The 12,443-nt window shown below is 42.2% G+C and overlaps 1 protein-coding gene across 2 annotated transcripts; it reads left to right on the top strand.

Annotated features, from left to right (window-relative positions):
* Positions 1-2,358: 2,358 nt before the first annotated feature.
* LOC121517159 (tumor necrosis factor receptor superfamily member 14-like) lies at positions 2,359-10,972 on the top strand. 2 transcript variants are annotated; one of them, XM_041798721.1, is made up of 10 exons: positions 2,359-2,817; positions 3,817-3,901; positions 4,074-4,167; positions 4,764-4,889; positions 5,126-5,281; positions 5,926-6,013; positions 9,552-9,772; positions 9,852-9,883; positions 10,271-10,333; positions 10,671-10,972. In XM_041798721.1, exons 2-9 carry the CDS (start codon positions 3,839-3,841, stop codon positions 10,328-10,330), a joined length of 840 nt encoding a protein of 279 aa, XP_041654655.1. In that variant the 5' UTR covers positions 2,359-2,817; positions 3,817-3,838; the 3' UTR covers positions 10,331-10,333; positions 10,671-10,972. The 2 variants fall into 2 exon arrangements, with proteins under 2 accessions (XP_041654655.1, XP_041654654.1); XM_041798720.1 differs by lacking the exons at positions 10,271-10,333; positions 10,671-10,972 and having other exon boundaries at positions 9,852-10,040.
* Positions 10,973-12,443: the final 1,471 nt, after the last annotated feature.

The raw sequence follows: 12,443 nt of genomic DNA on the forward strand, positions 1-12,443 counted from the left end.
TTCATTACTTTAAAAAGGTAATTAGTTATAGTTACTAGTTACTTCTCCCAAAAAGTAACTGAGTTAGTAACTGAATTACTCCAGAGTTCTTCTTCTGTCAGTCAGTGGGTGTAATCTGATTCTGTTTAAGGAAAGGGTTCAGATTTTTAAAAATCTATACTGAACTGTAGCATAAATAAGTAAAGTCATTTATTTAGCTTTGATAGGAGAGTCTATTATTAACACTAAAATAAAATATGATTATTACAGGTTAACTTTATAATGGACCATGGTTTAATAATGATTAATAACTAAAATCATGTCTAAATGATGCTCAGTGAGGGGGAGCAGCTCGAACACTCCAGTGTGTGAAAGAGGAAGAAAGAACCAAGAACCTGCAGACTGAGACGTCTCACATTCAGTAACCACATCCGTTAGACATCTGTCTGTAAAAATGTTGTCAAACACCACTGTCAACCCTACAGACAGGGTGTGTTTGTTTAAACAGGAAACCAACCTCATGAAGGTGGGTGTGGTGAAAGATAATAACAGTAATACATTTTATTTATAAGAGCCTTTCCCAACACTCAAGGTCACTTTACAGATAAAACAAGCACAATAAAAACAGCAGATAAAAGCTCACGCTGTATAAAACAGGACAAAGTAATTACAGAGAGGAGGCTAATCTGAACAGGTGGGTTTGAGTCTGGATTTGAAGAGAGGGAGAGAGTCAGTGTTCTGGATGTCTGGTGGGAGTGAGTTCCAGAGTTGGGGGTGCTGAGACGGGCAGAGAGGAGGATGGAGGAGGAGGATCTGAGGGAGCAGGAGGAGGAGGCTATGTGGAGGAGATCAGAGAGATGGGGGGGGTTGTGGATGGCCTTGAATGCATACAGGAGGATTCTGGATTTAACCAGGAGCCAGTGGAGCTGCTGTAGGACGGGGGTGATGTGGTGAAATGAGGGAGTTCTGGTGATGATGCGAGCAGCTGAGTTCTGGACCAGTAGAAGTTTATGGAGAGATTAGAGAGGGAGACCAAAGAGGAGAGAATTACAGTGATCAATACAGGAGGTAACGAGGCTGAGGACGAGAACAGAAGTGGTGTGGGGGCTGAGGGAGGGCGGAGGAGGTTGATGTTGTGTAGGTGGAAATATGCAGACTGGGTAACATTACTGATGTGGGTTTGGAGATAGGGAGCTGTCGAGGACGACACCCAGACTCTGAACCTGAGGGGAGGGGGAGACTGAGGAGCTGTCAGTAGTGAGGGAGAGACTGTCAGCCTGACTCTAACACCTTCAGCACATAGATGAAGTAAACATCAGTCACTGTCTCTGTCAGTCTCCAGATCCTCTGCTGGGGTTCACTGGTTCTACTGATCATTAGTCAGATCTTTTTAATGTTATTCAGTTTTATTTTGAAGGGGCAGCTTTCAGAGACTCTCATCTAGAAAGGAAAAGGATGATGGAATAAAGTAGACTAGAGATAAAGCAGCTGGGTCTTGGTAGGTGAAGCATCAGTCTGTGCTGCTGCTGTGACTCATGGAGGGTTAGAGGATTTCTCCTCCTTCATGGCTCTAACACATCAGTCAGAATGATCTGGGAGGGGGAGAAGACCCTGGGACCCACATCTGAAATCCTGCTAGGACAGTGGTGTAGTAGAGGCTGTAGCGCTCCATTCTAGTCATTTCTAAGTTTGCAGGAAAGAAAAAGTCTGAACCTTTGAAGTTTTCTGCTTTTCTGCATTAATGATCATCAAATGTGTCCTGATCTGTTTCTAAGTCACAAGTTCAGACAAACACAATGAGTTTAAGCTAAAACCACAGAAATAATCAATATATTTACAGTCTCTACTGAGCATTAAACATCCACAGTGCTGCTGGAAAAGGACTGAACCCTGGATTTAGTCACTGGTTGGTCCTCCTTAGGGGGCAGAACAGAGACTCAGGAGGTCCCAAACATTTCTGTCCCTAAAGTCAGAGAGCTGAAAGTTAGATCTGTGTCACACTGAGAGTTAATGGTTAATGATCACACTTTAGAAAATACAGGAACATGTCTGTGTTCAGATCATTAACACAGATTTAGAGATATTTAGCAGATTTATAGAGGAGGATTCAAACAGGACTGTGGCCTCACTAAGGATCTTTCTATCAGCCTCAGTTATCACCTGGTACCAGATCTGTAGTCTATGTCGTCTTTTGTCAGATCTTGTAGAACACAGCCTCCACCAGAGTTAACATCTGTTATTATTGTGGAAGTGAAACACACTGATGCACATGAAACAACCCCTCCTCTTCACACAAGCTACGTCAGTGTTTCACCCTCTTCATATTCTGGTCTTAATGCTGAAACTCTCTCAGAGGAAGTCAGTCATGTTCCAGAAAAGTGGTAGATAATCAGGTTCTGACTCTGAATTATGGTAATGGTGACGTCTTCTTGGTCCTGAATCTTTCCTACAGTTAAATGGAATTATTCTCTTGGATCCAGGACAACCTTAATGCAGAATAGAAGAAGAAGACTGGACTGATCCGGTTCTGGAGCTAAACCTGACTGAGGACTACAGACAGGAAGGTTTCCATCCAGAGAAAGTAGATCCTCTGATCCTCTTCTAGTCCAGTCTGTTGGTTTAACATGGTCAGAGTTCTCTGCAGGATCATTGATCAGTGATTACTCTACACTTTATTCCAGACCCATAGGCCCATATCAGTAGACTTAAAAACAGACTTTTTTACATCCAAACCAACAACAGAAGGATAAAATCACAGTTCAGCGTGTCTGGAGAGTGAGCAGCCACGCTCCACAGCTGATAGGATGGTGAGAGAGTGACCTGCAGCAGCTCTAACAGGTGAGGAAGGCTCTAGAACAGGTGGAGGTTATGTTTAAGAGGAGAGCTGCTTTAATCCAAGTTTTTCTGAAGGCAGGTAGACTAGAGGATGTTAAAAACCAGGATCTGCTAGCTTCCTCCTCCTCCTCTCCATGGATGGTCACAGTGAGTGAACTGTCAGTGAGGGACAGAGCCCTCAGTCTGCACTAACTTCTGATTAAAGAGAGAAAACCATGCATTTTCCCTTCTCTACTATTGGAGCTGCTGCTGTGTGCTTAACAAGACAATACCTGTGTGTGTTTAGCAGTGATTGGCTGTTAGACATAGACATTAACTGAGAGCTATTTTAGTCTGTTGTGGTTTTGTTTATCAAGTACATTCACTCACTAACATATATTTTGGTTCCATGTTGGTTTTAGAGATGTAACAAACATTTTCTACATTGTGCTACAGGTTTCTGTTCTGTGCTACAGGATTGTGGACCTCTGTAGCACCAGTGCTATGAGCTAAAACAGCTAACATACAGCCCTGTAGCACTCTTGTCATTCCTCCACTCTGCTGCATGTCTCTGACTGAGATGTTAAACTAGTTTGTCCTGCAGCTTCCTGTTTTGAAACTCAAACTAATGTAGCAGCAGGCTGTGGTGTATTCATGGTCAGGAGCTGCAGACCCAAACCCATCCCTAACAGCTGACAACACTGTACACTTCTTAGAGCTCAGTCCAGATCCATGTGGTAGCCATGCTGCTGTGGTTGGTTCTCCTTGAAGGGGGGGGGCTAATGTTGACTGCAGCTAGCTACAGGTGCTATCACAATGATTCAACCTTCTCTGTAAATCAGGTTTACTGTGAAAATGTTCTGACTTTCTGCTGTTTGCTCTTCCTTTCTGCAGACTCTAGTCTGCTCTGCTGCTTTAATCCTGCTTTATTGGAGCATGAAGACACTAAATGTGCAGAATGAACAACCATTCATGGATCTTTAATACAGTAGAGTCTTCATTTTTCTTCTTTCTCAATCTCAGCTCCTTTATGCCATGAAGAAGAATGAATCCTGAGATCCTTCTGTCCAAAATGTCTCTGAAACCAGGATCAGCTGTAACTGTGGTGGTAAGAGATTTGATCAGTCAATGATTGTTAGTTTCTCTGCTCTCTAGGACTCTACCTTCCTGACTGAACTCCCCATAAATCAGAGCTAAATCTAGTTTCTCTGTAGTTCAGTCTGATTAAAGCTCTCTCTGTTCTCAGCAGGATTCACTCACTCTAAAATCTTTCTCTCCAGATTCTCCTGATGATCGTCTCCTCAGCTCAGACTCTCACCTGTGGATCTACTGAGTTTTGGATCAACAACAGGTGCTGTCCTCTGTGTCCTCCAGGTAAGATCCACCTGAAGGTTTCCAGAGAATGATGATGTTAGAGATGGTAAAGTGGTTTTTCTGCTTCACACTGATCCTGCTTTGCTAGAAGCTCACATCTGTTTTAGCCTTTATCATGAGGAGTTGATCCATGAATCCAACACACTGGTTTACTGTTCAGTAATAATAGAATCAATGGAGAGCAGTTTGATTGAAGACAGTCAATCTGTGGATCATTCCTTTAGTCCATGTTTGATAACTGAATAACTGATACATAAAAATGTCTCCTTTTTATTTATCTTTTATTAAAACTAAATCAAATATTGAAGAAACGTCTCGTTTTCTTGTTTTTGTTTATGAAAATAAATGAAATAAAAAATCTATTTTTTTTTTTTTTTGATATTTATGTTGGGATCAGAGAGCAGTCCCTTTGATTTCATTATCATTAGAATAACTGGTGCAGGTGTTATGCTCAGAAAAGCATCCTGAGAATCTTGTGCCCATCTCTGAGGAGCTCTCAGAGAACAATGAGAACAACACTAATAATCAATATGATCATGGATGAAACCATACACACATCTTTAACATTCACTACTGTCTCATTTTGGTTCTAACAGGGAGCCATGTTGATGAAGTCTGCACTGACTCCACTAGTACTAGCTGTTCATCCTGCACTGAGGGAACCTTCATGGACCATCACACTAATCTACCATGGTGCTATGACTGTTCAACCTGTGACACAGGTAGGTTTCTATCAGTAGTTCTTTAGGTGTAATATTTACTCAGTGTAGAATGTCTGACCATAAAAACAGCTCAGTCTGTCTAATAAAAATCTCTGAATCTGCAGTTAGGAGTTTCAATGTCAGCATTAAAGTGAATAAAACCATCATCTACTGGTATCTGTTCATGCTGTTGTATCTGCTGTTAGGATGATCAGTAGTGTATTATATCCAGGTCTATCCTCTGATTGTGCTGACAGGTTCTGGTCTGAAGATAAAGACTCCATGTAGGAGGAACTCAAACACAGTCTGTGAACCTCTGGAGGGATTTTACTGCATAAAGTTTGCAGGAGGCAGCTGTTGGGAAGCACAGAAACACAGAAGCTGTGAACCAGGAGAATACATCAGAGAGAGAGGTAGGTCTCTCCATCTGTGTAGGGCTGGGCAATTATGACAAAAATCAAAATCACAATTAATTAAACTTTTTACCTGGATTATGATTAATAAACGATTATTCCACCCCCAGCCTCTGACTCTGTTTGTTCTGTTAATATTTGTATAATTTTAAAACAAACAACTGAAAGGAACAGGCACAGATTAACAATTCATGTTTATCTATTGAATCATACACTGCCTGGCCAAAAAAAAAGTCACCGCCAAAAAAAGCTCACACACTCTAATATTTGGTTGGACCGCCTTTAGCTTTGATTACAGCAGCATTCGCTGTGGCATTGTTTCGATAAGCTTCTGCAATGTCACAGATTTATTTCCATCCAGGGTTGCATTAATTTTAATATTGATGATGGGAGAGTCTGACCACTGCGCAAAGCCTTCTCCAGCACATCCCAAAGATTTTTTTTTTTTTTGGCCAGGCAGTGTATGAAATCAAAACACACATCAGCTGAAATGAAAATGTTATTTATAAAAAGTCAAAGTTTTCCAAGAAAAGGGTGAAAAAATTGAAATAATTACCATGGTTTCCATCAGTTATCAGCTCTAAATGTCGGTTTCCATTATTTTATGATTAATTGTTCATCTCTCCGTCTGTGTTCTTCTGCAGGAACGTCTACCTCAGACACGCTCTGCTCTCCCTGCTCTGCTGGAACATTCTCAGATGGGACGTTTACATCCTGTCGTCCTCATAGACGGTGAGTTCTTTCTGTTCTATGTTTGACAGAGTTTGCAATTGTGTGAAATTCAAAATACCAGTGACCTGGCTAATAACTTTATTTCAGTCTGTTTGGCTTCTCTTGATTCTATTGATCCCTGTAAGATCAGACATAAATCCTCTGTGAAAAAGCAGCCTTGGATGAACAACAATATTCGCCACATTAAAAGGGACTGCAGAAAAGCCGAACGTAGATGGAAAAAATCTGGCCTGGTGGTACACCTTAACTCTACGAAGGAGCTTTTATTACTTTTTAACAGAACTGTAAAAAATGCCAGGGCTTGCTTTTTCTCAGAATCAATTGCTTCCCACCATAATCCTCAAGTTTTATTTAACACTGTTGACCTTCTGGTAAACCCAACCTCTCCCAGTGTCCCAGTCAAAAGTGAAGCAGACTGTGAAATGTTTTGATCATATTTACTGATAAAGTGGAATCTATCAGAGCCTCTATTTTCCCTAAAATCCACTTTATCCAAATCTGACAGTCTCTCCCTCACTACTGACAGCTCCTCAGTCTCCCCCTCCCCTCAGGTTCAGAGTCTGGGTGTCGTCCTCGACAGCTCCCTATCTCCAAACCCACATCAGTAATGTTACCCAGTCTGCATATTTCCACCTACACAACATCAACCTCCTCCGCCCTCCCTCAGCCCCCACACCACTTCTGTTCTCGTCCTCAGCCTCGTTACCTCCTGTATTGATCACTGTAATTCTCTCCTCTTTGGTCTCCCTCTCTAATCTCTCCATAAACTTCTACTGGTCCAGAACTCAGCTGCTCGCATCATCACCAGAACTCCCTCATTTCACCACATCACCCCCGTCCTACAGCAGCTCCACTGGCTCCTGGTTAAATCCAGAATCCTCCTGTATGCATTCAAGGCCATCCACAACCCCCCCCATCTCTCTGATCTCCTCCACATAGCCTCCTCCTCCTGCTCCCTCAGATCCTCCTCCTCCATCCTCCTCTCTGCCCGTCTCAGCACCCCCAACTCTGGAACTCACTCCCACCAGACATCCAGAACACTGACTCTCTCCCTCTCTTCAAATCCAGACTCAAACCCACCTGTTCAGATTAGCCTCCTCTCTGTAATTACTTTGTCCTGTTTTATACAGCGTGAGCTTTTATCTGCTGTTTTTATTGTGCTTGTTTTATCTGTAAAGTGACCTTGAGTGTTGGGAAAGGCTCTTAAAATAAATGGTGTTATTATTATTATTATTATTATTAATAATAATAATAATAATAATAATAATAATAATACTCACTATGACACTCCACAAACACAGCCACACAGTTTTAATCAGTTTTATCCTGTTACTCTGTCAGAGCTTTTAGAAACAGTAGCCTCCATGAGAGTGTCCTCCAGCCCCCTTGACATAAAACCCACTAAGTTTTTTGGGGCGCGCCGGTAGTAAAGTGGTTAAGGCACGCACCATGTACAGTTGAAAGCATAAGTTTACATACACTATATAAAAAGGCACATAAACTTTTTTTTCTCACCGTCTAACATTAAATCAGATTAAACTTTTCCTGTTTTTGGTCAATTAGGATTACCAAAATTATTTCTATTTGCTAAATGCCAGAATAATGAGAGAGATCATTTTTTAGACAATTTTTTATTATTTTCTTGAGAGTCAGAAGTTTACATACATTTCATTAGTATTTGGTAGCATTGCCTTTAAACTGTATGACTTGGGTCAAATGTTTTGGTTATGCTTCCACAAGCTTCTCACAATAGTTTGCAGGAATTTTGTCCCATTCCTCCTGGCAGAACTGGTGTAACTGAGCCAAGTTTGTAGGCCGCCTTGCTCCCACATGCCTTTTCAGCTCTGCTCATAAATTTTCAGTGGGATTGAGATCAGGGCTTTGTGATGGCCACTCCAAAACATTGACTTTGTTATCCTTAAGCCACTTTGTAACCAGTTTGGCAGTATGCTTAGGGTCATTGTCCATTTGGAAAACCCATTTGCGCTTTAACTTCCTGGCTGATGTCTTGAGATGTTGCTTCAGTATTTCCACATAATGTTCTTTCCTCATGATGCCATCTATTTTGTGAAGTGCACCAGTCCCTCCTGCAGCAAAACAACCCCACAACATGATGCTGCCACCCCCATGTTTCACAGTTGGGATGGTGTTCTCAGGCTTGCAAGCTTCCCCCTTTGTTCTCCAAATGTAACGATGGTCATTATGGCCAAAATGTTCAATTTTAGTTTGGTCAGACCACAGAACATGTCTCCAAAAATTAAGGTCTTTGTCCCTGTGTGCATTTGCAAACTGTAATCTGGCTTTTTTATGTTTCTTTTGGAGTAATGGCTTCTTCCTGGGAGAGTGGCCTTTCAGCCCATGTGGGTACAGGACTCGTTTGACTGTTGATAATGACACACTCTCACCAGCTTCAGCCAGCATCTTCACAAGGTCTTTTGCTTTTGTTCTTGGGTTGAGATGCACTTTTTGGGCCAAAGCACGTTCATCTCTGGGACACAGAACCCGTCTCCTTCCTGAGCGGTATGATGGCTGGACATAAACTTCTGGTTTCAACTGTACATGGGCAGCCCCAGTTCAAATCTGATCTGAGGTCCTTTGCTGCAGGTCTCTGCCCCACTCTTGTCCCTGTTTCTGAGTCTATCCACTGTCCTCTCTATCTAATAAAGGCATAAAAAAGCGCCCCCCCCCCAAAAAAAATCTTGAAAAAAAAAGAAAGTAATGAATTTTATCGGGCCTACTCTCAGTTTTTAACAGTTCTCTATCTAATGACTGTGTTCCTGATTATTTCAAACCTGCGTGTGTCTACCCTCTACTAAAAAGAAATGGCTTAGACCCAGCCCTCCCACAGAATTATAGACCTATTTCAAAACTGCCTTTTATGCCAAAAAAAAATTAGAAAAAAAAATGTGTCCAAACAACTTCTTGCTGCTCTGGACAGCACCCACATATTTGAAAAATTTCAATCTGGCTTGTGAAAACACCACAGCACTGAGTCTGCCCTTCTGAAGGTCACTAATGATCTACTGATGAATGCAGAGGAGGGCAGGTGCTCAGCCCTCGTGCTCCTTGGCTTAAGTGCAGCGTTTGACACCACAGATCATGGCATTCTTTTAGATAGACTGGAGCACTGGGTGGGGCGATCTGGCACGGTTTTAAAGTGGTTTTATTCTTGTTTATCAAACAGGAGGTTCTGTGTCTCTGCGAACAACCATACCTCATCATTTTCCACAATGAACTCATTACATCCTCCTAAAATGAGGAGATCTATCATGTTTCTAGTTGATTTTCAGATCACTGAGTTCATTTGAAACCCTGAATGTTGAACATCAACTCTCCATTTAAACTGAACTCTGAGCTGATTGGTTTAGAGTGTGAACCTCTACAACAGTGAAATCTTTGAGGCTCCAGAACGTTCTGATGGGAACTGAACACAAACTACTGCTGGCTAACATTCTGCCTTTGATTAGGCTCCGCCCACTGTGAGGAGCGCTCTGTGTTGTTAATATTTCCTTTAATAACTGTCCCTTCATCATTACAGGTGTGAATCAGAGAAATGGGACCTCCTGAGACCAGGAACTGACTCAGAAGATGCTGAATGTGGAGGACTACAGTCAGACAGGACGGTTCCTATAGTTGTTGTTTTTGGTGGTGCTGTTGTTGGTGTTGGTGTTGCTGCTATTGGTGCTGTTTTTTTATGTACAGCAGTTGCAGATGTAATGATCTGCATAACAAAGAAGATACAAATGATTCCAGATTCAGGTAAGGAATCTCTATGATGGTAAAAGTCACCTTGTTTATTTATGATGATTCTGACATGACTTTATTTCTCATGTTCCAGGAGCAGATATAGAACCAATGAATGTCTCCCAGGTATGTTTTCTCCTTCATGTTCAGTCAGTCCATTTACAGTTAAATAATAAAATCAAGTCTCTGTCTGAAATCACACTCTGGTTCCTTTATAATGCTCTATATCATGAGTATACTGTCTGAGTCCTGCACCCACGGGTACCAAATGGAGACCTGAGAAAATGTTCAGCTATTGGAGAAAATATAATTCTATCATTTTAGTGTTTAGTCAAAACTATCCAAGACCAAAACATGACAGAGACCAGAGTGAACCCAGACCAAGACCATTCTGGAGTTCTCCAAGTCCACTATATAGTCCACTATAGTCAGCTCACTGTGGAGGGAAAAGGAAGGAAGGACTGATTGGTGATTTCAGACTCAACCACTCACTGATCTTTGTTTTCATTGAAGGGTGTGGCTTCAAACGGAGACGAACCTCCAGACATGGCGACAGAAGACAGCGCAGTGTAACTGGTGAGTCAGAGTTTCTGTGAATGTTGTCTAACTGACTGAGGACACGTTCCGTCTGTTTGGATCGATCTGCTGTACGTGGATCAAGACGTTTTGCAGCGTTGGTGTGATTTGAAATACTGTGGTGCATGCTGGGAAATGTGGTTCCCCCAGCAGCCACTGTCTAATTCAAACACTGGTGACAGGCCTCAGGTGGGTCTTTGTCTAAGGGTCTCCTTACTCCTGAAACCAGTCCTCTGTTGTTCCTGATATTATTTGATTTAAAGCTCAGATAAACTTTATCATGTCTTTACAAATGAACCATCAGTGTCAGGTTAAAATAAATCTTTTCTTTTCACAGATCATGATGGAGGAAGGAGAAGCTGGTGGGCAGTGGCGTGCACAGACTTTTTCAAGGGCAGGGGTGAAAAAAAAAACAGGGCACATCCAGCGTGTTCTCGCCACTGAAGAGGGCGCTAAGTTTGGCATGTTTTGGAGGTCACTTTAGTCATGTTTATATGTTCACAAATGACACATAATATAGCCTCAAAACAGACTAACTAGACAGACTACTCAGGTTAGTTTGTAGTTAGGATCAGCATCCACAAGAACTGTGGAGATTCAACGCTGGACTGTGAAGAACACAGAAATAAATCAATAAATCCCTAGGGGGTCTGGGGGTCTTCCCCCACAACATTTTCAATGAAGTAGATGCCATTTCCTGTATTCTAGTGCATTTAACACCATATTAGCACCAGATAATCCAAACTGGTTCTGTCAGATATAGTTCTGGATCAATATAGATCAGAAAAGGGCCCAACATAAAAGTCACTGCAGCAGTAATGTTTCAGAGGATTTCTTGGTCCTATTGGTCTTCTGGAGTTTAGTGTGTTTTCTCCACCCAAGAGGGTAATTAAGAGGGTACTTAAACACGCCTTTTTGCCACCCAAGTGGACAGTCTATCATGTTTCAACCAGCCAAGGGGGCAGTTTAGTGAGTTTTGCCAACCAGGAGGGCACTTTAGCACGCGTTTTGGCTTCAAAGAGAGCACTTTAGCATGCATTCTGGCTGCAAAGAGGGTACTTTAGCATGCATTCTGGCTGCAAAGAGGGTACTTTAGCATGCATTCTGGCTGCAAAGAGGGCACTTTAGCACGCATTCTGGCTGCAAAGAGGGCACTTTAGCACGCATTCTGGCTGCAAAGAGAGCACTTTAGCACGCATTCTGGCTGCAAAGAGGGTACTTTAGCATGCATTCTGGCTGCAAAGAGGGCACTTTAGCATGCATTCTGGCTGCAAAGAGGGCACTTTAGCACGCATTCTGGCTGCAAAGAGAGCACTTTAGCACGCATTTTGGCTTCAAAGACGGCACTTTAGCACGCGTTTTGGCTCCAAAGAGGGCACTTTAGCATGTGTTTTGGCTACAAAGAGGGCACTTTAGCACGCGCTCTGGCTGCAAAGAGGGCACTTTAGCATGCACACCACTGCTGGTGGGTTTTTAATGCACACTACAGGGTGAATGTCCTCCAGGATCTGGTTCCTGGATTCTGGGTCCTTATCCCTGCAGTGTTCATAAATATCCTCAGTCTGTCCTAACAATGGTCCACTGAGTTAGACCTGAATCTGAAGGGGACTGAAGAGAGGACCAGGTTCTGCTGTCAGAGGACTTGGAGATGTGGTCTTTAAAGGTGGATCTTTAGAAGGCCGTATAAACCACATACATCTATCTGCTGTGCCTTTCTACTGATGTTCTCCACGCCTTCGTAGCTCTTACAGACAGTTTTCTAGTGAGCCTGGATCTCGGCTGACCCTGCAGAGAAAATGAGGGAACCACCATCCTCGTGGTTAGTTTGCACGCTCAATGTGAGGAGAGAAATGATCAACGTGGACCAATGAGAAGCCAGGCTCCTCTCTCTCTTCTATAATAAAAGCATTAAAGTCTGAAAATGAAAAAGCAGCATGAACATAGCCTAGACTTCTGAATGTTAGTTTTCCATGTTAGTCTGTAAACCAGCATGTAAACAGCTCTGTTAGAGTTTTTATGGTTTTATTTTTAATCATTGATTTTTACAGGAATATTTCCTGGCTGCTTTATTATTAATGACCAAAAATATCAAGGATAATTTATATATTTT

Source organism: Cheilinus undulatus, linkage group 11, assembly GCF_018320785.1.
Source record: "Cheilinus undulatus linkage group 11, ASM1832078v1, whole genome shotgun sequence".
Taxonomy (NCBI): domain Eukaryota; kingdom Metazoa; phylum Chordata; class Actinopteri; order Labriformes; family Labridae; genus Cheilinus; species Cheilinus undulatus.

Coding starts and splice junctions, on each gene's coding strand:
- LOC121517159 (XM_041798720.1), top strand. CDS start 3,839: ATGAATCCTGAGATCCTTCTGTCCAAAATGTCTCTGAAACCAGGATCA. Junction 3,902..4,073: donor GATCAGCTGTAACTGTGGTG/GTAAGAGATTTG, acceptor CTTTCTCTCCAG/ATTCTCCTGATGATCGTCTC. Junction 5,282..5,925: donor AGAATACATCAGAGAGAGAG/GTAGGTCTCTCC, acceptor GTTCTTCTGCAG/GAACGTCTACCTCAGACACG.